Genomic DNA, 23,782 nt, shown 5'->3' on the forward strand with positions numbered 1-23,782 from the left:
AGGCAAAATGAGACTAAAAAGTCTTATTACTTGCCTTCTGAGTGACTGATGACCATCTCACTTTTACCAACTAGACGGATTCTAAAATAGTAGAAGATTGGGAGACAAATAGAGCTAGAGAGGTGGGCAGAATAAGAAATTAGCCCTGCCTTTACTATTTTTTTCACAATGTTGTTATAAGGAATATATTTTGTAAAGCTTTAAACAATACAATGATAAAATAAACTGTTGACATATAATTTTTGATTAATTACAAAGCACTGTACACATCTTTTTGTCATTTTAACCACAAAACAATCCTGTGTAATGGATATTAAATATATTATTTCCCATTTTAAAGCTGAAGAAAGGGAGACTCAGAGAGATAGCGAGAGAGGGAGAGAGAGAGAGAGAGAGAGAGAGAGAGAGAGAGAGAGAGAGAGAGAGAGAGAGAGAGAGAGAGAGACTGAATTTGAGCTTAAGTCTTCATGATCTCAAGACTGGCACTCTGACCACTAAGCTATATTGCCTTTTCTTTCTATATGATGATGATATTGGTGATGATCATGATGAAGAAGAGGATTTAGAGCCTATAGGACCATTTCATAGACATTCAATAGAAGAGATTCTGCATTTGGTGAGAAGTTGGATTAGAGAACTTCTTAGGTCACTTTCAACTTAAAGATTCTTTGACATTAGAAAATAAGAGAAAGAATTCCCTAATTAAAAAAAAAGAAACTCAGCACATAGAAACTGAGAAGTGTTTGAAAATATTCATAGAAACTCTTTTTTGTATATTCATAGAAATTCTTTTTTGTAGTTACAAGGAATTGGAAACAGAGGGGATGGCCATCAGTTGGGGCATTGCTGAACAAATTGTGTTATATGAATGGAAGGGAGTACTATTGTTCTGTAAGAAAACATGAACAGGCACATTTCAGAAAAGCCTGGAACGAATTGTGTGAAATGATGCTGATGAGGGAAGCAGAACCAGGAGAACATTGTACACATTTATAGCAACTTTTCATGAAGATCAACTATAATAGTATTAGTTCTTCTAAGTAGTACAATGCAAAGACAATTCTAAAAGACTCAGAATGGAAAATACCATTAACATCCAGAGGAAAAAACTATGAAGTCAGAATGCAGATCAAAGTTAAGAATTTTCCATTTTAAAAATTTGTTTTATTGTTTTCATTTTCATAGATTTCTCCTAATTTTTCTGATTCTTCTTTCACAACATGACTAATATAGAAATATATTAAGATAGTTGTACATGTATAACTCCTATCTGATTATACACTGTCATGGGAAGAGGGGAGGGAAGAGAGACAGGGAAGGAAAAATGTGCAACACAAAATGTTACAAAAATGAATGCTGAAAATGATCTTTACATGTGATTTGAAAAGAAAAATAAAGAAAAATCACTTTAAAAAAGAAATGTATCAGCAAATAGGCACTAAAATGTAATGATTTCACTAAACTAAATTTCTGTCTTATCATTTCTTAAGACAGATACATTTCTCTCTTAATATCTTAAGATATTCTTTCTTGAAAGAAAACTGTCATTTTATGATGAAGATGGGTAAATTGACTAATACAATAATCAATCTTCTCAAATTAGATGTAATGTCACATATAATATCTGCATAATTTAATAGGGGACATTCATAACACTTACAAAAATTTGGATTTCCATTTCATGCTGCTCTCCCTCCACAGTTCTGGTCAGAATTCAGCTAAATAATGCATTGAAGAGATCTGTTCACCCCCTTGAAAAGCTGGACTTGTATGAGATTACTCTGAAATAGGGCCAAGATATAAAGATAATTTGAAACTAATCTTGTACTTGAGGGAGAAAATGAAAGAATACACAGAGATCATAAAGAGGAGAAGATTACCTTTTAATCCTCGAGAACAGATAATTAAAAATGTTTCCAAGTTCCACTGTATGATAGAAATCTGCAAAGTTGAGTAATGTCTTTAGTAGGCAGAAAGAAAATAGAGACAACATTGCTTCATTATTGAGAAGATATTCCCATAGATGTTGGAAGAAAAATGTCACCAGAATAAATGGATCTTATAAAAGACACTTATTTAAAAATGAAATGATTGTCACGGACTAAGTCATTAAGCTCTGATTGCTTCTTTTTAGAGGAAATGTATGCAACAATTATAAAATTACACAATTAGATATTAGTAGAGAATGTAGTCATTTGAATATGAGAATGACACCATTCTGCAGTTGGAAAATGTATTATCCTATGCAATTTAGAGGAAAATTATTAAAAATTTTACACTACTCCCCATGAGAATTCAGTCCATTTGATTCCTATGTAAAGGGTATGAAAAAAATCATAATATATTTGTCTAGGCAGTCTGCATCATATTTTGAATAATATTTCACTGATTTTCTAATAATAACATTATATTAGAAAAGAAGCACCAAAATAAGTATTTTAGAAGTCTGATAATAGGCTTGTCTCTTATAAATTAATTTTATAGTACTCTATAGATGATGGCAGAGTTTTACCCCTTATATAAAATGGCTTCACTGAATTGCAAATCTTAGTCATTAGAGGGAATATCCACTTGTATGAGATGAGAGATCTATGCGAATATTGAATGGATTTAAACTATTAAACTGGAACTTATACTGTGAATGCTCATCTTCCCAAAAGAGACAGAAGTACCCATGGGCAAGTGACAAAATCTTCCTCATTTATTTTTCTCAATTATAAAAATTGAAGGACTTGGTGCAGATGGCCTCTGAGATCTTTTCCAACTCTAGATATGTAATTTAATAATGTTAAATAAAAGAATTAATTGGATAAGGGGAATATGTGTAAATGGACTTTTCATTATTTATTTAAGTTTTTAAAAGGACTAGTAACAAAAAAACACAATTGTTACAGGAAATTTTAACATAAAAATACTCAAAGGGATAAGTTAACTTAAATTTTGATGGCTTATAGAATATGGAAAGTATGATAGAAAAGTAGATACTTGCCATATACCACATACATAGAAAGGAAGCTCTCAGGAATTACGTCAGTGTTTAATGCTCAAAGTACATGTATATATATATATATATATATATATATATATATATATAGCTATTGTGAATTAAAACTAGATGATTCATTAGTTTAGGGAACTCTAGGATAAAGAAATTTTTTTCTACTAATAATGGTGTGTTTTTATAATTATAATCTTAGAGATCTGCCTGGTGCATAAAGAGGTTATGTGACTTATCCAGGGATATAAGGCCAGTGGGTTTCAGAGCCAAAATTTGAATATAGTTTTTCCTGGCTCTGATACTGACATTTTATCCATGATGTCAAGATGTCTTGGAAAGAATCTGTTTTAAATAGAGAATGGTATTAATTGGCTAATTACATGAACTAACTCAAAACGGCCATTTGTGCTGAAAAGCTAGAAATGATCCAATACAGTTCATTTTTATTCATAATGTTTAAACAATGATATATATATATATATTATATGATATGATAATTACTTAAATGATTCATGATTTTGTTGATATCATGTTCTGTTCCCTTGAAGACCAAAACTCTTCTTTACTTGCATACTTAAGCTATGCAAATTCAACCCTTAATATTAATGGAAGCAATGAACATGGAATAAGCTAAAGAAAATTTTCAATGGATAATTCAAATAAATTAAACATTTTTGTCTTTCATAAATTATCATCCTATTGGCAATCTTTGGATCAATAGACTTCTCTAAAGTAGTCTGGTGTTGGACAACAGAAAAATTGTCTGGCACTGGGCTTATACTCAGATTATTTAAACTATGACAGAAAAATACAAAGTAAATATTTTTGAAGTATCTATTTTTGAACTTAACAATGGAAGTGTCAAAGTTCTATAAAATTATCTTAGGAAACTTTTTTCTGAAAGGAAATGATAGAAACAGCTTTTTTGTGTCTAAATAGCACAATCTAGAATTTCTTTCTTAATAATTGATATGAAATATTGCAGTCTTTTACCCTTTAAAATAAAAACCATCAACTGGCAGTAGAGCTAAGAGAATTTTTAATGGCTTGAGATTAAATCTATCATTATTACCCAAGAAAAAAATTCCTTCTCATTTATTTTCAAGCAGCCTTGTGGAAGAGGATGATTAAAATGATGAACGCTAGTGTTTTGACAAGCACTCATTCTGCAAAAAAAAAAAAAAAAAAAACTTTAAATCTCTCTGGACTTACTCAGTGGGGATGGGGAGATTGTGGAAGAAATGCCCTATTTAAAAACTGGGACAAATCATTATGATATAAAATAAGGAAATAGCTATGAGTGCATTAAAGCAGAAATTAAAGATAGCATATATGTAATATCAATAAAAACAGTTCCTCTTTGTCAGAATTATCTTATTATATAGCATTAAATGAAAAATATGAACATCTTACAAATGTATTTATATTTAGAATAACATTGAAAACAATAAGAGGAACTAAGGTACTCTCCATTGATGGCTTTCATACAAACTGATTAGAAGACAATGCGTATTGACCGACAAGGTTGTACATTTATTCCTCTTCTTTCTCTTTTTCTAATTTCTGTAGTGTCCTCTTTAATATCTTCAGTCTATTCTTCAATTGGAATAATTGATGTTAAAATAAAATTAAATAAATCCTAAGTATTGCAAAAATGATTTTATGATTCTTCCCCCCCCCTTCCAATATTTCTTAGTTTCACAGAGTTTGGAAAGTCCTGATTACAATTGAAATGAGTCATTTTTATTCCATTCTAATTTTGCTGTAGTTGAAACAGGAAGCAAATATTTCTAAGTCTTTTGAGGAGAGATTTTTCACAATTATTCAGAAATCATGTATAGATCATTGATTAACCAACCACATGGCAGTCACATTTTGCATGCTGTTCTTTTAAAAAAAATTCTTCTGATGCCCTGGTTTACCTTGTCTTGAAGACCATTTTTAGATCACAGCAATCTTCCCACCTTCTTTCCTGAAAATAGCTTAAATGTTGGTTTTATGTTTTCCTGAGCCATGAATTTTTATCAGAAAGTTAGAATGAAAAAAAATCATCCTCATAACAATGTACAGAAGTACGAAAATTACTGTGCCTTTCTTATTCTGCAAAAAAAAAAAAGCAAAACACTTAGGTTTTAGATTCCAAACTGTTAGCTTATTCTTATGCATTTCTCTTATAAAGCTAAATCAAATTGTAGAATTTTTTCAAGGTTGATTTTTAATTTCAAACTATTGGCTCCAAAGAATTGCATTTTTTTGACCTTGAGGTTACACAAGTATATTTTGAAAGAAAAACTACAAATGGTAAGCAATATTTGACTCATTTACATGTATAGGCACAGTTCCCAATAACCCAATTATTGGTTTGTTCAGTAATATCATCTAATAACACAGAATTTAGCTCACTATTCATTGGTGGGGGTAGAGAGTGGCTAAATGTGTGCACATATGTTCTTGGGTGACCATAGCAGGCATTAATGAAGAATTTAAATAGGGAAGGTCAGCAAAGATAACCTTTAGAAACATGGTCCCTGATTATCACAATCACAAAAATTTTTTAAAAATTAAATTAAAATAAAAGACAAGGTCTACTTCTTTTGTCAGTGCTAGAAGTTCACAGGCATTTCAACCTTATTGCTCAGTATGGGAATTTTGACTCTTTTTGTTTCCCATCAGATCCAGTTTACCCCCTTTCAGGAAAACTGGTACACTCCCCTAAGGATTGATCATATTAATACTAGCACTTAGTGAAGACACCTGATGAGTTCAGTTCTCTGCAGCTCAGATCTCCCAAGCCTAGGAAGCAACAGTCTGGCAACCAGAATGAAAAACAGGCAATACCATGCCCCATCACAAACATTTTCATTAGTCACCATATGCAGCTTCCAGGGTAGCATGTCATATATATATATACATATATATATATATATATATATATATATATATATATATGTATATGTATATATATACATATATATATATGTATATGTATATATATAGTGAAATTAGCACAGCTGTGAATTACAAGACAGTCTTTAAAAAAAAAAGAAAACATAAGAGTAAATAAACATTAGGGTTTTTTCTTACCTTTGGTAAAGCAGGCAAAAGCTATACTGTAGGTGGAATAGTGTACCAAGTAACAGATTTTTGTACGCTTTTTCTTACGGGTGGTATGGAGTCTATGGGAAAGTAAATATATTGGGCTGTCAAAAATAATCTGTATACAAAATACTTTTTTTAAGTGTTGGAGAAGAGGCTGCGATAGAGACCATACAACTAATTCCCACTGTTTCAGTGGACTGCATTAGCCACTTAGAATATTTGAACTGTGAATTAGAAATGGACAAACCAGTTTCTTAAAATTCAGGTACCTCTGAACATGGAACCAATTGCTTATTTCTGAATGAACTTTTGGTAAAAATGTAGGATAATAAAATTAGAAATGGAAGGGAAATTAGGTCACCTAATGCAGCTTATTTTACAGAAGAGGGAACTGATTGAAACCAAGGAGGTCTAAATAATGTAACCCAAATCAATAGGTAGTAGTACTTAGAGGCAGCATTTGAATTCAGGTTCTAATTCTCTTTCCACTTTACAACACTTCCTCTAATAAGGGAGGGTTTCCTTGGTCCAGCTAGCTCTTTAAAAAACTCAGGAAGAATTTCAGTCATGGATGATCTCCCCTTTTTGTCTTCTATTCCTCTCCGTATGACTTTGTCCTAATGGCTATCTTGTTTGACTTATCCAGGAGAATGAAACAAGCAACACCAATGTTGGCAATGTCTGAGATTGGAACAAATGAAGAAACACAATGACAACAACATAAGATCAGTGTAGTCTTCCCTTTTTCATCTTGTTCCTCTTCCTTGCACTTTCCACAACAACCTGATAGAACCTTCCAACAGTGGGAAAACCACCTAGCATTGAGATTTTTTTTTAAAACATAATTGCTATTTGGCTCTTTCTTTGATCACACATTTACAGTATTTCCTACTGTTCTTGTTCCAGTGGCTGCATTGACAGGAAGTATATGTACTATCTGAATACAAAGATTTGAAAAAAGAATACTTAAAAATTGCATCCTTCTTCCAAAATTGATTCCCACTGCCTCACACAAATCATTTTGCAGTATTTCTCCACAGAAAATAAAATACATCTAGTTGTCATTTTGCTCCCAAATCTTATGCTAATTCTGTTCTTGTACTTCCCAGAATTATAAACCAGGAAGAACCTACTTGTTAGGTCTACCCATTCCTCTAAGAAGGACCATTATGATTATGTGGTTTCCAGGTCAACATAGTCCTCCTGTAATTCACCACTCTAACAGAGAGTCTATGGGGAAAAAAGGATGGGAAGACAGCATGCCTCCTGTCCTTTGTCACTCTGCAGAACAGTGCTCAGAGAGCCTAGGGCTTTTGAATATGGAAGGTGGCCTACAAGACTGGAAGAACATTTTGCTTAGTTCATTGATCAGCTGGGATTGACTCCAAGGAAACCACATGCTGAAACATGAACTGAGACAGGCTGTTCCAGCTCTCTGGGACACATTATTCTCTCAATGCTTGAGAGGACTCTATACCCAGAATAAAAAAGTCACATGCTATAGTCTTATATTGGCAAGTGTGAGATGAAAAAGACAGCTGTTCACCCCTCTCACCTCATCCCTCCAGAATTCTGGTGCCATATAGTTAATATTCTCCACCCATTTTGAAAATTACCACTTCAGTGATCAATTGAGGGCCAAGTACATCTTGCTTCCAGTTTACCTTTTTGCTTTAAATGTACTAGGCTATTCCAACACAAAGAAAAGAGCTCAGCTTGTAGCCTCCTTGCTCAAAATTGGAGCTTTTTCGAGAAAAAAAAATATTGCAAAAGAAACTCTGCAATCAAAAGGTTTGTCACCTTGCAAACTATTTCCCGACATGCAGGTCTTGGTTTCTAAAAATGAGGGGGCTCATTCAGGTGCTTTACCCAACTGGAAATACATTTCAGTGGTTGGGTTACCCAAATAATTTAACCTGGAAGTTTCATATATAAATTGTGCCAACTCCAACTCTTCAAATTTCCTGTGAAATCACAGACTTGATCTAGGTTCAAGAACTTTCTAGTCACTGAAGATGTGATGAAGATTGTCTTTTCAGGTAACTGTGAAATCCAATGGAAGAAACAACATGATAGGAGGATGAATTGTTGAAGATATAGACCTGTGGTGAAATGGATTCTGCCCTTTTCATCGGCCTCTAATAAACCATTTTATGTGAACACACAATTGTAGAACAGAGTTGCTAGATGAATAAAAACATACACGTACCAGATGGCAAACTTTAATGATGTACCTGAATTGTTAAAAAACAAACACTGAAGATTGAGATACATTAAGACTGTTCCAAAGCAACAATGGTATGAGGACATTTCTGATCCACCATTTACTTTGAAGACCAGTTCATGAATTCAGTTCTCAGGGATACTCTTATAAAGCAAATGGTACAGAATACAACTCCATTTACTCATGTGGAAGGAAAGGTCTTCTTAGTTTAAACTGGAAATTTATCATCAACTTAATGCCTCAGATCATTTCTTTGACCTTTCTAGTCAAAGGAAAAGGACCCACAGGGAGACACTTGTATAGATTATTTAGATAGTTCTGACCAAACACTTAACTGACTGAGAGTGCCCTAAATAGAATTTTCTATTATCTTTATTAATTCAACATGACTTCCCTTTCCCCAATACCTGCATCCTTTTTTCCCCTGTCTCTAGGGCATACCTCCTTTGAGTTTAACTGCTTGTCCTTAATATCCTAATTATGATACAAATTATGATACAAATCCAATCAGAGATCATTCAATGGTAGTTAATATTTCCTTTTAGTTTATCAGAAAGATGGAAGCCTAGACCAGTATTAAGGACAAAATCCAGGATATACCTAGCAAACACTGAGTCCAGTTTGTTACAATAGGATTAAATGCAAACACATTTCAATACTTAAGCATAATAATTTAATATTTCATTATTTTTAAAGAATAAGCATTTTATACTTTTATTTTTCCACTTTTGCAGCTTTTTTTTGGCTGGGTCAAGAGAAACCCCAAGGTTTTGAGGTACATGAATCTCCTACTGGTCTTTGGCACATCTCTAATTTCAGGATTTATGATTAATATATTTCCTCCTAAATATAAATGGAATCCTGTGAAACAGCTATATTTTTTTGCTAATTTTTATATATTAACTAAATTTTTAGCTATGTCTACACAGAAGAACAAAGTAGCCAAAATGAAAATTCAATTCATCAAACTTTTTGTTTAGTTTACACAATTCCAAGCAGTCACTTTGATTGCCTTTTCAAAAAACAGGTTGAGGTTTTTTGGCCTTGAATAATCATGTTTAAATATCATATAATTGCAACCTTATAAGAGAATTACTCCAATAGTTTACTTGAGGAAAAAGCATTCTGCAAATCCAAAAAAGGTGGGATCATTATCATGATCAGTATACTTAAATTTTTTTTCAAAATTTTGGGGTTCGTCACTTAGGCCTCTACCTGAGCAGCCTTCCAGAGGAACTTTTGAACTCTGGTTACTCCTCTCTTTCAATACAACATAGAAAGCAATTCTTACTCTCCTTACATAAAAAGTAATAAGACATTTCACAACACAAATTGAAGTTTCTGTCCCACTCAAAATTTTAACTTCACCAGAAATAACAGCATGATAAAAGAACTGACATTCTGTTAGATAAGTGCTGACTTTCAAATTAAAATAAAATAATTAATCTCTGAAAAATAAAAGATAATCTCTGCATTGAAAGTTTGAAACAGTTTTAAGCTCTATCCATTGAGGATTATAATCTAAGTGTCCCAAAACTTAAAGATAAAATTTATGCAAAGTAGGGATTTGCTTCCTAAAGTTTAAATACAATAGAAATATCCTGTAAAACTAGTAAAATCTCTACAACATGATTTTATTTTATTTTATTTTTTTGGTTTTTGAAAGGTAATGGGGTTTAGTGACCTGCCCAAGATCACACAGTTAGGTAATTATTGAGTGTCTGAGGTCAAATTTGAACTCAGGTTCTCCTGAATCCAGGGCTGGTGCTCCATCCACTGTGCCACTTAACTGTCCCTACAACATGATTTTAATGTTTGTTCGCACTTATAAATTCTGACTTAACATTCCATTGGAATGTAAGGTTCTTGAAAGCAGGAACAATTTCCGACTCTCTTTAGATCCTGAATACTTAACATGAGGTTTGCCATACATTCAGCAGTTTATTAATTCTTGACTGTCTCTCCACTGGGAAATTTGGCCTGTCATTATGTATATCTTTTAATATTTAATTTTTAGTTCTAAGATAAGTGAGTTGTGTTTACATGTTTTTTACTTTTTTACTTTTTAAAGCCATTACTGTCCTAATTGTTGGAATTTGGTTATAAACAACTTAATATGATAATTCTTAGCATAAAAGTTATAAGATACATAGACATTACCATTAATAAATATGCCAACATATATTTTTCTTGTGGAATTTGATCATATATCTCTAGGTCTGAATTTGTAAAACATTATCACAGCCAAAAGAAGGGAAGCATTCAATTAAACAACTATTTGGGGTTTACACCATGCCAGATAGCCATTTCTACCTGTTTCATTCTTCCCCTCTCAATACCTAAACCACAACAATGGCTATTTGTTATGGTATCTCAGTAGCAGAAAGTTGATTTACCTCCTTTTCTCCATTTTTTAAAAATTGTTTTTGTTTGTCTTTTATTCTTGCTTCTTGCTCTCCTTACCCGTGAGATACATTTCTGTTGATTAGTCAGGGTCATACTTCTTGGTAGTTATTAATTTTCCTTTGGATCTTATAAATACTTAATAATTGTTCAATCAATGTAATTCCCAGGAAGCAATTGTAAAGGAGAATGATTGAATGGAGAAATCTTTCAATTATTTATAAGGATCAGAAAGTAATAAGACTCTTCATTTTTAAAGGAGTCCTAGTCTTACTTTCAGTGCAGAGTATTACCCTGGAGTAAGTCAAACCTGTTGAGCCAACTTACCTCAGACTATCTTTAGAGACAGAAGTAAAATATTCATGCTACAACACAATTTTTTCATTTATTAGAGAGTAATTTACAAAGTACTACCTTCACATTCTAAGAGAGTCATTGAATTTATAAACTTCATCTGCCTTGTAATTCAGAAATGTTATAAGTAGTGGAAGGAATATAAATTCTGTTTTATGATATTGGTTATACATACTTGTATAAAACAAGGAAACAAAGTACATTATTTCTTTGACAAAATTTGCTTTCAGGTACTGTGTGGTTCAAGATATTTCATTCACAAATAAACTCATTCATATTAAAGGATAGAAATAATTATACTCCAATCATCATTTTTTTTAGATTCAATCCATTTTTCCATAATGGTAGAGATGATCATACTTTACTCTAAATTTATTATGTATCATCTTGGATATGAGATTGTTCTTCAGAAATTTAAGGTCTATCATTATAGAAAATCATCATGTAATACAAGAGTAGAAGCATATTCCATTTAGTAATGACAATAATGTTTTATCATTACTTTAGATGTAAAATTACCCAGCATCTGACCATACTTTGTGAGGTGATTTCGGGACATGATTAATAGCTTGATAGAAAAAGGAACCTAAGCATTACTATTTTCAAAAATATCAATCTATTGGCTAAAGCTTCATTGCACTTTGATTGAGGAATTATGTTTTCTTTAATGGGAAGAAGTCAAGTATCATCTATATTCAACCAAGAGATGTTTTAATATCATTTGATTCTGAAAATATTAATTAAAATAATAAGAACTATTATTACTAATAATCCACTTTAAGATTTGCAAAGCTTGTGATGAATATTATCTCATTTTACCCTGATAACTACTGCGGTGGGGGGCACTATTTTTACTCTCCTTATATAGATGAAACTGATGCAATTAAAAAGTTCCAATGGATAGTATATTTATGAGGAAGGATTTGAACTCAGATTCTAAGGTCTACACTCTATCCATTGCACCATCTAGGTTTCTGGGAATGTCTGGAAATTTCAATTTAGAGAAACTCACTTATTGGAAAGGAATGGGTATATGTATGGCAGGGGGTAGGGGGAGAAATGCAAAGAATTCAAAGTTTCTTCCCTCCAGCAAAAGTCAAGGAGGTAGCAAAAGAAAAAAAATGAATAAACAACAGAAAGGTAACAGTTGGAAACCTCTGAAGAAAACCAACCCTGAAAATAGAACTTTGAGGGGGTAAACTATGTATAATTTTTTTAAAAAAAGTAACCACTTCTTCTAGATTTAGTGAAGGAGAGTCAAAAAATGGAGAAAAAAACATGCATGATACTTACTATTTGGGTCTACATTTTCACAGAGCTCTGTTTTTGCTTCTCCATTGGGCCTGTCACTAGGTTTGTGGGAGAGCCGAGATGACATGGTGGCTGCCGTGACGACTGCCTTGAAGCTGCGTTTCCTTTTCTGGACATTCAGCTCAGGATGGAAAATGATGATGTATACTTTCGGCATGTATAGCATCCCCAGCGCCACTGATGCACTTAAGTTCATGGATATAGTAAGTGTGGTAGTTTGTATGTAGAGCTAGGAGACACAACACATGAGACACTATTACAAATCAAATGACTGCAGAATACATCTTAGCTCTGAAGAATAACTGTCCACATTTATTGAACATATCAAAGCAATTTTTTAGTCAAATAATGGGACCTTATTCCAATAAATGAAGGCTCTGCTTACCTAAAACTACAAAAAATATACAGTGACACACAAAATATACAAAAAATATACAGTGAACCCTTTTGCTTCTGTATGTTGTACACCTAATATGGTCTGCTTCTCTCTCTCTCTCTCTCTCTCTCTCTCTCTCTCTCTCTCTTCTCTCTCTCTCTGTCTCTCTGTGTGTGTCTCTCTGTCTCTCTCTCTGTCTGTCTCTCTCTCTCTCTCTCTCTCTCTCTCTCTCTCTCCTTCTGTGTTTGTCTCTTTTAACCAGTCCCAAAACTGTAAAACTGTCTTGAGAAATAGGTTCTGGTAGTATAGTCTAAAATCTAGTAAATCTCCCTTCATTCCAACTTCTTTTTAGAATTTTGGCCATTTTTGCTTCCATGTGAATTTCATATTTAATTTTTCCAGCTCAACAAATTAATCTTTCATAATTTAATAAGAAAATTAATATACATAATACTGTCATTCTTATAACCCATTAGCAATGTTTTTTTCAGTTATTTAGGCCTATCTTTAGTGTTATAACCAGTGATTGTAGATTTGTAGTTGCATTTAAATAGATCCTGTATATGGTTTAGTCAGCAGACTCCCCAGTGTTTTATACATTATGTTGTGATAATAAAAGGAATTTTTCTTTCTATCTTTTTGCTGGATTTTATTGGTATTATTTAGAAATACTGATGATTTGTGTACATTCATTCTGCAAGTTTAGTCATTGATTAAATTACATTTTAGTTGACTGATTAGATTCTTTGAGCATACTGTCATATCATCTCCAAAAGTTATATTTTGCTTCTTCTTTACCTATGCTTATTTCCTCAATAATTTTTCTTGCCTAATCAGTATGCCCAATTCTGGGTTAAATAGAAGAGGTGATAATAGATGTTCTTGTTTAACCTCTGACTTTATTGGAAAGATTCTTCATTACATATAATAGTAGTTCTTGTCTTTAGAAATTGCTATTGAGGGGGCAGCTAGATGGCACAGTGGATAGAGCACCAGCCCTGGAGTCAGGAGTACCTGAGTTCAAATCTGACCTCAGACACTTAGTAATTACCTGAGTGGCTAGCTGTTTGGCCTTGGGCAAGCCACTTAACCCCAGTGCCTTGAAAAAAAAAGAAATTGCTATTAATAAATGTTTTAAGAAAAAATTTATTCATTCCTATTTTTCTAGAAATTTTAATAGAAAGGAACAATGTACTTTGTCTAAAGCTTTTTAAATATCTACTGATATTAGTATGTGATTTTCTTATATTTGATATTAATTTGTTTCATGAATTTAATGGTTTTCTAATATTAAACCAATTTTGCATCTCTGACATAAATCCAGATTTGTCATAGGTTATAATCTTTTCGATATGCTGTGTTAAATGCTTTGCTAATATATTATTTAAAATTTCTTCTTCAAAGCTTTTTAGGGATATTGTTCTACAGTTTTTTTATTTTGTAATTCTAGCTAATTATTGTTTCATACCTTCTTAAAGAAGAAATTTGGTAGTCTCTCTTTTAATCTATGTTTAAATATATAATATTTGAATTAATTGTACTTTGAATGTTTAATAGAATTCATTTTTGATTCCATCTGGTTCAGCAATTGTTATCCTTATAAATTAATTTAGTCCAGTTTTTTCTTCTAAAAATGGATTTAATAAATTTTCATATATATTGCTCTGCTAATCTGAATATTTTATAATTATTATTTCATTTCTTTTAAGTTTTTGTTTTTCACAAATAATTGGTAAAAGTAGTTCCTGATAATATGCTCCATTTTTTTCATTTATTTTTAATTCTTCCTTTTTCATTTTTATACTAATTATTTGATTTTTCTTTTCTTTCTTCCTATCAAGTAGCTAATAAATTATCTACTTAAAAAAACAGCTTCAAGAGATTTCTTATTGTCTGATCTTGCTGTCTCTTATACCTTTTTGTTTCTTCCTTAAGGATATGATTTCTCTCTCATCACACTCAATTTGGATCAATGTACAATATGGAAACAAAGTAAAGACTCACAAATTGTTCTCTGTTGGGGGTGGGAAGTAAGATTGGGGGAAAATTGTAAAACTCAAAATAAATAAAATCTTTAATATAAAACCAGCTTCTTACTTTATTAGCTTGATATTTTTATAATGTTTAACTTTCTTTGATTTTCAGAATGTCTATTTTTGTGTCTATGGGATTTTTACATTTATTGGTTGTCTAGTATTTTTCTTGCATTCTCAATTTACTGATTTGTGCTTTATCTTTTTGATAGCAAAAAATGTTTAAGGATATACATTTTCTCTTAAGGACTATTTGGTTGCATCCAGAAATGTTAATATAAGTGTCTTTATTATTAATGAAATTATTTAGCATTTTTATGTTTTGTTCTTTGACCCTTCAAGTCTTTAACATAAAATTATTTAATCAAGCATTTGATTTTTTTAGATTTTTCAAGGCAACGCGGTTAAGTGGCTTGCCCAAGGCGTAGTTATTAAGTGTCTGAGGTCGGATTTGAACCCAGGTACTCCTGACTCCAAGGCTTGTGTTCTATCCACTGCGCCACCTAGCCACCCCTAATCAAGCATTTTTTATATTTTTTCAGTAGTATTTATTTCATATAATTTTTATTGCATTGTGGTTAACTGACAAAGAATGTGAGAAGAGAACCATATGGAGAAAATTAGATTTACATAAAGATTTCACACATTATGAATCAAACAAGCTAAAAACGGATGCAAAATATAGACAAAAAATCATATTATGATCCAATTAGAAAAAATGGAAATTTATTCATTTTATTTGTGAATGAAAGAGTAGTTCATGATCAAATATGGGACAGAGAAGATAACAGAAGAAAAAGTAGCTGATTTTAATTACATAAAACAAAGGGTGTTCTCATTTCCAAGATTTTATTTCTATATATAGAAGGGTCTGACTCAAATATATAAGAATAAGAGCCATTCCCAGGAAATTAATGTCATAATATGTGAATAGTCAATTCCCAAGGTAAGACATCCAATAGCCATAGGGAAAAAATAATTATTTTAAGAAGTGCATATCAAAATCATTCTCAGATTTTCCTCACACATTAAACTGCCAAAGATAATTTAAAAAGAAGAAAAATCATAAATGCTAGAGGAACTTGGAGACTCAAACCCACTGACATACTTTTGGTGAATTTATGAATCAGTACAAACTTTCTGGGAAAAAATATTAGAATAATATACAAAAAGTTACTAAACATTGTATGCCTTTTGACCCAGCTGCTCACTGGGAGGTCTTATATACAAAGAGATAAAAAAGAGGGAAAAGTGCCAATGTAAGCAAAAATATCCACACTTCTTCCTTTTGTGGAGGCAAAAAGAACTCCTGGAAAATTGAAGAGATGCCCTTCAATTAAGTATTGTTGAATAATGTCATGAAATATTATTGCGCTGTAAAAAACAAGATGAGATGATTTTGGAGAGACACAGAAAGAATTTTATGAATTGAAACAGTGTGATGTGAACAAGACCAGAAGAATAATTTGAACCATAATATCAATAGCAAAAAATAAATAATTTTTGAAGACATAAAAAGATGAATGAAATGAGGAGAATCAGAAAAACTCTTCATGCATTCATACACATATACATGTATATACAAACATATAAACAACATTGTTAAATCAAATAATTTTTAAAGCTTTAAAAATAGACCATCTATAATTTCAGAGGACTAATGTAAAGCTATGCTACCTATCTCCTGACATCATGAGGGCCTCTGTTTTGCTTTATTATTCATATTTGGTAATAGGAATTTTTCTTTTTCTTCTCTCTCTCTTCTTACTTTTCAAATGATAACAATTAAAATAGAAGATTATTACAGATATGGAATGTTTAAATACACTTTCTTTTTTTGGTTTTTGTAAGGCCATGCCCAAGGTCTCACACAGCCAGGTAATTATGAAGTGTCTGAGGCTGGATTTGAACTCAGGTCCCCAGGACCAGTGCTCTATCCACTGAGCCACTTAGCTGCCCCATTGAATATACTTTTTACTCAGTTTTCAGTCTTATAAGTTTTGCTTGATTATTTTACTTTTTCATAAAGAAACCCACCTATCTTAGAATAAAAATAATCTCTAAGTATTTGTAAAATAAAAGCAAAATCACACACACACATACATACACAAAAAGTATATACTCATATATTGTGTGCATACAATGCACACATACACACATGTATACAACTTGAAAATAAATATGTTATATGTATATATTATATAGAATATATACTATATAGTATGTATAGTATATATAAATGCTACATATTTGTGTCTATAGATATGAATAGGACACCCTGTTTGGAGCAAGTGAGAAAGCAGAGAGTTTAATTTTATTTGACCATAATAAGGACTTTTTTTTATCATTTACTTTTTTATATGAGAACTTTATTTTCATCAATAAATGGAATTCTGGATGATGATACTTCCTCTACACATAGAGATTGGCACCTAATTTGCAGCCATAATGAAAGATAGCTGTTAGAGAGACATTGAAAGCGTAACTAACTTTTCTTTGGTCACACAGCCAGTATGGATGAGGGAGAAGACTTAACCATGGGTCCTCTTGATTTAAAAATCAGCTCTGTGGGCATTGCCTCATGGTGTCTGAAAACTATGAATTCTGTTATTTATCATTCAATCTTCATTATGCTGCAATGAATTAGATCTATGAAATCTTCCAGTAATGTCTATTTTTGCTGGAATTAAGGGAGGGAGGGAGGCAAACTTTATGAGGTCTTATATTCAGTAGTTTTATTGTCTCCCTTTCTTTTCCCCTTTCATTTACATAGTGAGAGAGCATTCAAAGTAACACATACTAAAATGCTTGCTATTCAAAAATTTAGTACTTAAAAGTTTCTAAAAAATCATGCATAATTCTATATCCTTAACTACTTACTGCATTGTACATTTTTTTCCCCATTGGATAAATGTATCATAAGAAATTCTATTTATTCCTAAAGACAAAAGATCACAATGAGTCCTTTATGAGTACAAATCAGAATGAAGTAGTGGAATCATTCCCTTGATTCTACAAACTTCCTGTGCAAATCTTTAATAATAGTAATGATAGAAGTAGCAATAGTAGTAGAAATAATAGCAACAGCAGCAGCAGTAGTAAAAGAAATAGTAGTAGTAGTAGTAGTAGTAGTAGTAGTAGTAGTAGTAGTAGTAGTAACAGTAACAAGAACAAGAACTTTACAAATAGTATCTCATTTTTATCCTAACAACAACCTTGCAAGTTAGATACTTATAATCTTGCCCATTTTACAATTGAGGAAAAGAGGCAAAAAGAAGTTGAGTGACTTTTCAAAGGTCACATAGTTAAGGACCTGGGACTAGATTGAATTCAGGTTTTCCTTATTCCAGGTCCAGTTGATTCAAATATCTATAATAAATACAAGAACTGGAAATGTGGGTTATTTTCATTTCTTTTTTATTGTGTACTGAAAAAATAGTTGTATAAATTTCTAATATAGTTTTGAGACTCACTTCTTTGATAGTCTGCATACAATCCTTAGACATTGTGTATCTCCTCATGAGAATAATAATTCTTATTTGCTTTTTAGGGATATGAGTATCTTTTCATATTTCAGACTTATAAAACACTGAATTATCTTTGATATTGAATTGTCATGAGTTTTAATTAATCATCTCTTTGAAAGGGTATTTTGGGCTTTATTAAAAACAAACAAACAAACAACCTTCTCTATTCTACCTTGACAAAATCTTTCACATTTACTTCATCTAGAGTATTTACCTTGGTACTATCCTCTTGCCTAAATTCCAGTGGGAGCCTTTTATTAGATTTTCCTGGCTTTGCTTTCTCCTAACCCCTCTTCCTCTTGCTCCCTACAAGCCACTCATATCACTGCTGCCAGGCTGATCTTCCTTCCACAGAGAGGGGATGCTTCTATTTCAATGCTTAAAAGTTTCCAAATAATCCTTACACCCAAAAGGGAAAAAAACTGTGTATTCACTTTGATTCAGCAATATCACTTCTGGATTTGTATCCCAAAGAGATCATGAAGAAGTAGAAAGAACTCACATGTAAAAAATGTTTATAGCAGCTCTTTTCATAGTGGCAAAAACTTGGAAATTGAGGAGATGCCCATCAATTGAGGAATGACTGGAAAAATTGTGGCATATGAATGTGATGGAACATTATTGTTCTGTAAGAAATTATGAGGGACAGGAATTCAGAAAAGCCTTGAGGAGAGGCTAGGTGGCACAGTGGATAGAGCACCGGCCCTGGAGTCAGGAGTACCAAATTCGGCCTCAGACACTTAATAATTACCTAGCTGTGAGGCCTTGGGCAAGCCACTTCACCCCATTGCCTTGCAAAAATCTAAAAAAAAAAAGCCTCAAAGACTTATATGAACTGATTCTGAGTGAAATGAGCAGAATCAGGAGAACATTATATAGACTAACAAGAACATTGGGTAATGATCAACTCTGATGAACTTGATTATTTCAGCAGCACAATAATAATCTTGTGAGAGAAAATATCATTCATATCCAGAGAAGGAATTATGGAGTTTAAATGCAAACTAAAGCTTACTATCTTTAATTTTTAAAAGTTGTCTTAGGTATTATGTCATTTTTTTCTAATTTTTCCCTTCCATTTAGATTTGATTCTTCTATCACAACATGATTAATAAGGGTCTATGTTTAGCATGTTTACACATGTAGAGCCTATATGAGATTGCTTTCTGTCAGAGGGAGGGGGAAGGGAAGGGAGGGAGATAGAAAAATGCAAAACACAAAACCTTGCCAAAAAAAGATTAGTGAAAATTACTGTTGCATGTAGTTGGAAAAACAAATAAAAATATTTAAATTGAAAAAAAAGTTTCCAAAAGATAATTAAATCAATCAATGAATGTTTACTTATAACAAACTTTTTGATAGGGACCATGCTAGATACTGAGGACACAGACACATTTGAATTAATTCCTACCATCAAAAGAGATTATTGGGAGAGCTAATAAATGCATATGTAAGTATGTACATTAAGCATATACAAAATAAATTCAAGGCAATTTGTGGGGGGAGGATCCAGCAACTGAGGTGATCTCCAAAGGTTTTTTGAAGAAAGTGGGATTTGAGCTAAGCCTTAAAGGCAATACATGTTTTTGAGAGGTGAAGATAAAGAGAGAGCAGTGTGATCCAAGGGATAACCTGGAGAGACTGGAGGTGGAATACAATGTTAAGGAATAGCAAGAAAGTCAGTTTGGTCAACTTTAGAATAGGGATAAAGATTTAGATATGACTGCAAAGGTGAATTGATGATTGCTTTATTAATTTAGGAATCAATGATTAAAAATGAAATAGACTTTGTCCTCAGAAAGTTGACAGTTGGCATTCTATGTGTAATATTCCTAGTTGATGCCTTTCTCCTTTTGTCTGAATGGTAATCTCCCTTTTTGGGCTCTCACAAAATGTCATCTCTGTGAATAATTATAATTTAGCTAATAAATTAATATTCCTAAAGTTGGATCCCAGAGTTGATTAAAACCTTATATTGATTCCATTTTATAAAATACAAATGCATTTAGGGCATTCCTTACCTGAACACCAAATTATATTTCAGGACCTACTTTTTATAAACAAAACAACAGTACTCAACTGGTCCTGACTAACCTTATATTATTCCATTTTATGGACCCTCTGCCTGAACTAAGCCTAACTAGACACATCTGCCACTAAATAGCTGTGATTTATTTTTATAGAACAATAAGCTCTGCCTAGTATTTTATGTATGGTATCAAATTTGATCCCCACAACAAACTTGTGATTTCTTAGGGTTTCAGTGTCCTTATTTGTAAAATGAAAAGTCCCTTTCAGTTCAAAGTCCATATGTTTACAATTGATCCTTCATTTTTTTTCTTGTACTTTCACAGTTCTGAGTATTCCTATGGGCATTTTCCCTAGAACAGAATATTCTCTCTTTAAATTTCCACCTAATAGAATCTTTAACTTTCTTCAAGGCTCAGCTTATTAACCTTTGCTTTAGGATCTCCAGATGAAGTCATTACTTAATCTTATTTTTTTCAGATAACATCTCTCCTTTACCCTTCTAATATTGTATATACCTAATGGCCGTTATTCTTTTTCTCATGGAATTTCCATTTTGAAAATGACCACAGAGGTTATATGACCCAACCTGTACTTGAAAAAGAATCCACTATTACTCACTTAGCAGTGGCTCATTTTCTTTGTTTGTCTGCTTCTGATGAAAAACATCTCTTGAGCATCCAGTTCTACATTTATTTTTAGCCTCTAATTAGTAGGAAGTCCTTCCTGATATTAGAATAAGATTGACTTCTCTGACCTTCCACCCCTGGGTCCTAGTTCTCTCTTCTAGTTTCTGCCTTTTACACATGTAATTTTTTTCCACCCCTCTTTTAAACTGATACTTCCTAGAGAAAAAGAACTTTCATCTTCTTTATAAAACTCTTTGCATTCCCCTGAACACAGTGTACACAGGAGATACTAAATATTTGTCAGAATGTATGTGGATGACTTAAATATGATAGATGAAAAACATGAAGTTCATAGTCTCATATAAAAACTCCATTTTCATGGTTTTAGATTATTAAATTCATGAAAAATCTTTTAAAGCAAATTATATATTTGCATGCTTAATTTGTATTACAGTAACAAGCAAATAAGTAAGAGATTTTATTATACACAGCAGATATATAAAGTCGTATTAAGTATGGAAGTAAGAAAAATTTCTCATCTGAACTTTCTATCCTCCTTGTCATCTACCTTGATGCTAAAACACTTAATGAATGTGGAATGAATTTCAGTGGGAAAATGTCTTCTAAATATTTACTATTTTGATTTAAAACACAATATTTGGATTTCTAATATACAGGAATCACCCTTTCTGCCTATTAAAGATCAGTTTATATAACATAATAAGATAAAAAGGGTGATATAGAGCTCCCTATGAAATTGTTATTTTAATATTTCTTATTATTAAAATAACTACTTGATATCTAATACTTGAAAGCATTATATTATTTTTAAGAAATCCATTTGCTAAATTCATGAACTTAGCAATCACAAAATTGGAGTCAACTCCAAGGACCAAAGGGACCTTAGAGGATTGACTTAGTACAGCCAGCCCTTCCTCAGTTTATAGATGTATCAAGATTCAGAGGAGTGGTGTCTGACCCAAGGTTACAGAAGTAGTAAGCAGCAAGGCAGTTTAATGGACCTTGGCAAACTATGTTCAAACTTCCAAGTTCTTTCATTTTATTTCTTTATTTTTTTTTATTTTACTTATTGTGAATACTCCCTGTGGATACAGAGATCAGCCCTTCTGAACCTTAAAACTTGGCTTTCATAAGTTTCTGGGGCTACAAATGGATCAACTGTCAGTCAACCTTCTGGTAATAATCCTTTAAACTTAACTGGACTGATCCTTGTACCAATAGCCACATGACTGCCTGTGGACCAGGATGTGAGCATTTTCCAGAGTAGCAGAATTCATCAGAATTTGCACTCATGGTGTATGCAGAGCTGTACCTAACACTTCTGGTACCCAGAGCAATCAGAATGAATTTGCAGGAGGTGGGGTTAGGGCTGTGTGTGTGTGTGTGTGTGTGTGTGTAAAATGCAATTAATTAATCAAAAAAGCTCTTAAGGGATGAATATCAGCTTTCAGCTTTCAGGTTTCTACTTATGTTTATATGACCTTGGGAGGTAATCAATTCCCTTTTTTTAACTCTTTAAGCTAATTTTCTATTACAAATCCTTAAAAAAGATTGCAATTATTCTCAAAGGGTCTTGATGGCAGGTCTCCTCTGTGCTTACATAGAGGCCAATATTCTGGGATTTGAAGGGCCTCAGGGGCATCCTTCCTTCCCCAGCAATGATAACAAAACTAATCACAACATCTGATCTCATTTTTATGGGTTTAGCCTTAACCACTCCTAGTGATCTCTGCAGATGCTCCAAGAATTTTTGTTATTTCTGATATTTGGGATGTTATCTTCTCACCTCCTACAAATTAAATATTTTTGGCATATAAATTTACTTGATGCTACATTAGGAGAGGGAGAGAGTTATTAATAGGGGACTCAGAACAGAGCTTTTAAGGATGCCCACAGTAGTGGGAAAGACAATGATAATGAAACTTCTTAGCTTCTCTTGGTCTTAGTTTCTTCATTTGGAAAATGATTAAATTGGTTTAAATAACTTCTAAACTCCTTCCATGCCTAAGTGCTTGATCAATTATCACAAATTCACACAAATCAAATAGGATCACATGGAAGAAAAAAAAGGAAAATGATGGACAGTGTCACCAAATTGGCAATGCCAGTGAGTTTACTAGGAATAATTTCATAAATAGACTATTTATTGGACACATAATGTCATAGTAGCTTGTTGCATCTTTTGCAAACACAATATTATGGGTAGTAATCAAAAGAGGGAAGACTCTGGAATTAAGTAAAATCAAGAGAGACTGAAAACCAGGTAATTCAGGAAGAAGAAATGAGTAAGGAGAGCATTTTAAGCATAGAGGACAGAAAGGTTGGATACCTGAATTCGGGTGAGTGTCCTTGTTTGTTGAATAGAACAACAGGTCAGTCTGGGATCATAGTGTATGTGAAAGTATATGCAAGGAGTAAGCAGAGTGAAAAGGAGGTGGGAGAAGAAGGGCAGGTTTACAGGTGATGAAGGGATTTGAATGTCAAACAGATGATTTTCTATTTAATTACAGAGGTCATAGGGAACCACTGAAGTCAATTATGAATAGGTATGACATAGAAAGACCTACACTTTAGAAAGATGACAATGTCAAACAAAAGCTGATTGGACAGTGGTGAGGAGAGACGTGTGATAGTCCCTTTTTCATGATCTCTTCAGGATACAAACTCGGCAGAGGTACTGCTCGATCAAAGGGTATACATAGTTTATTGCCTTGTGGGCAAAATTCTAAACTGTTGTCCAGAAATATTGAACCAGTTCACAATTCCACAAACAATCCAT

General features: G+C 32.5%; 1 protein-coding gene across 3 annotated transcripts in view; it reads right to left on the reverse strand.

Annotated features, from left to right (window-relative positions):
• GRM7 (glutamate metabotropic receptor 7) overlaps positions 1-23,782 on the reverse strand; it is a 1,085,204-nt gene that overhangs the window by 64,571 nt on the left and 996,851 nt on the right. For all 3 annotated transcript variants that reach the window (XM_074196076.1, XM_074196078.1, XM_074196077.1), the window contains one exon: positions 12,372-12,618. In XM_074196076.1, the coding sequence (XP_074052177.1) occupies positions 12,372-12,618 (247 nt within the window). The remainder of the gene's footprint in view (positions 1-12,371; positions 12,619-23,782) is intronic.

Source organism: Macrotis lagotis, chromosome 8 (genome assembly GCF_037893015.1).
Source record: "Macrotis lagotis isolate mMagLag1 chromosome 8, bilby.v1.9.chrom.fasta, whole genome shotgun sequence".
NCBI classification, from domain to species: Eukaryota; Metazoa; Chordata; class Mammalia; order Peramelemorphia; family Peramelidae; genus Macrotis; species Macrotis lagotis.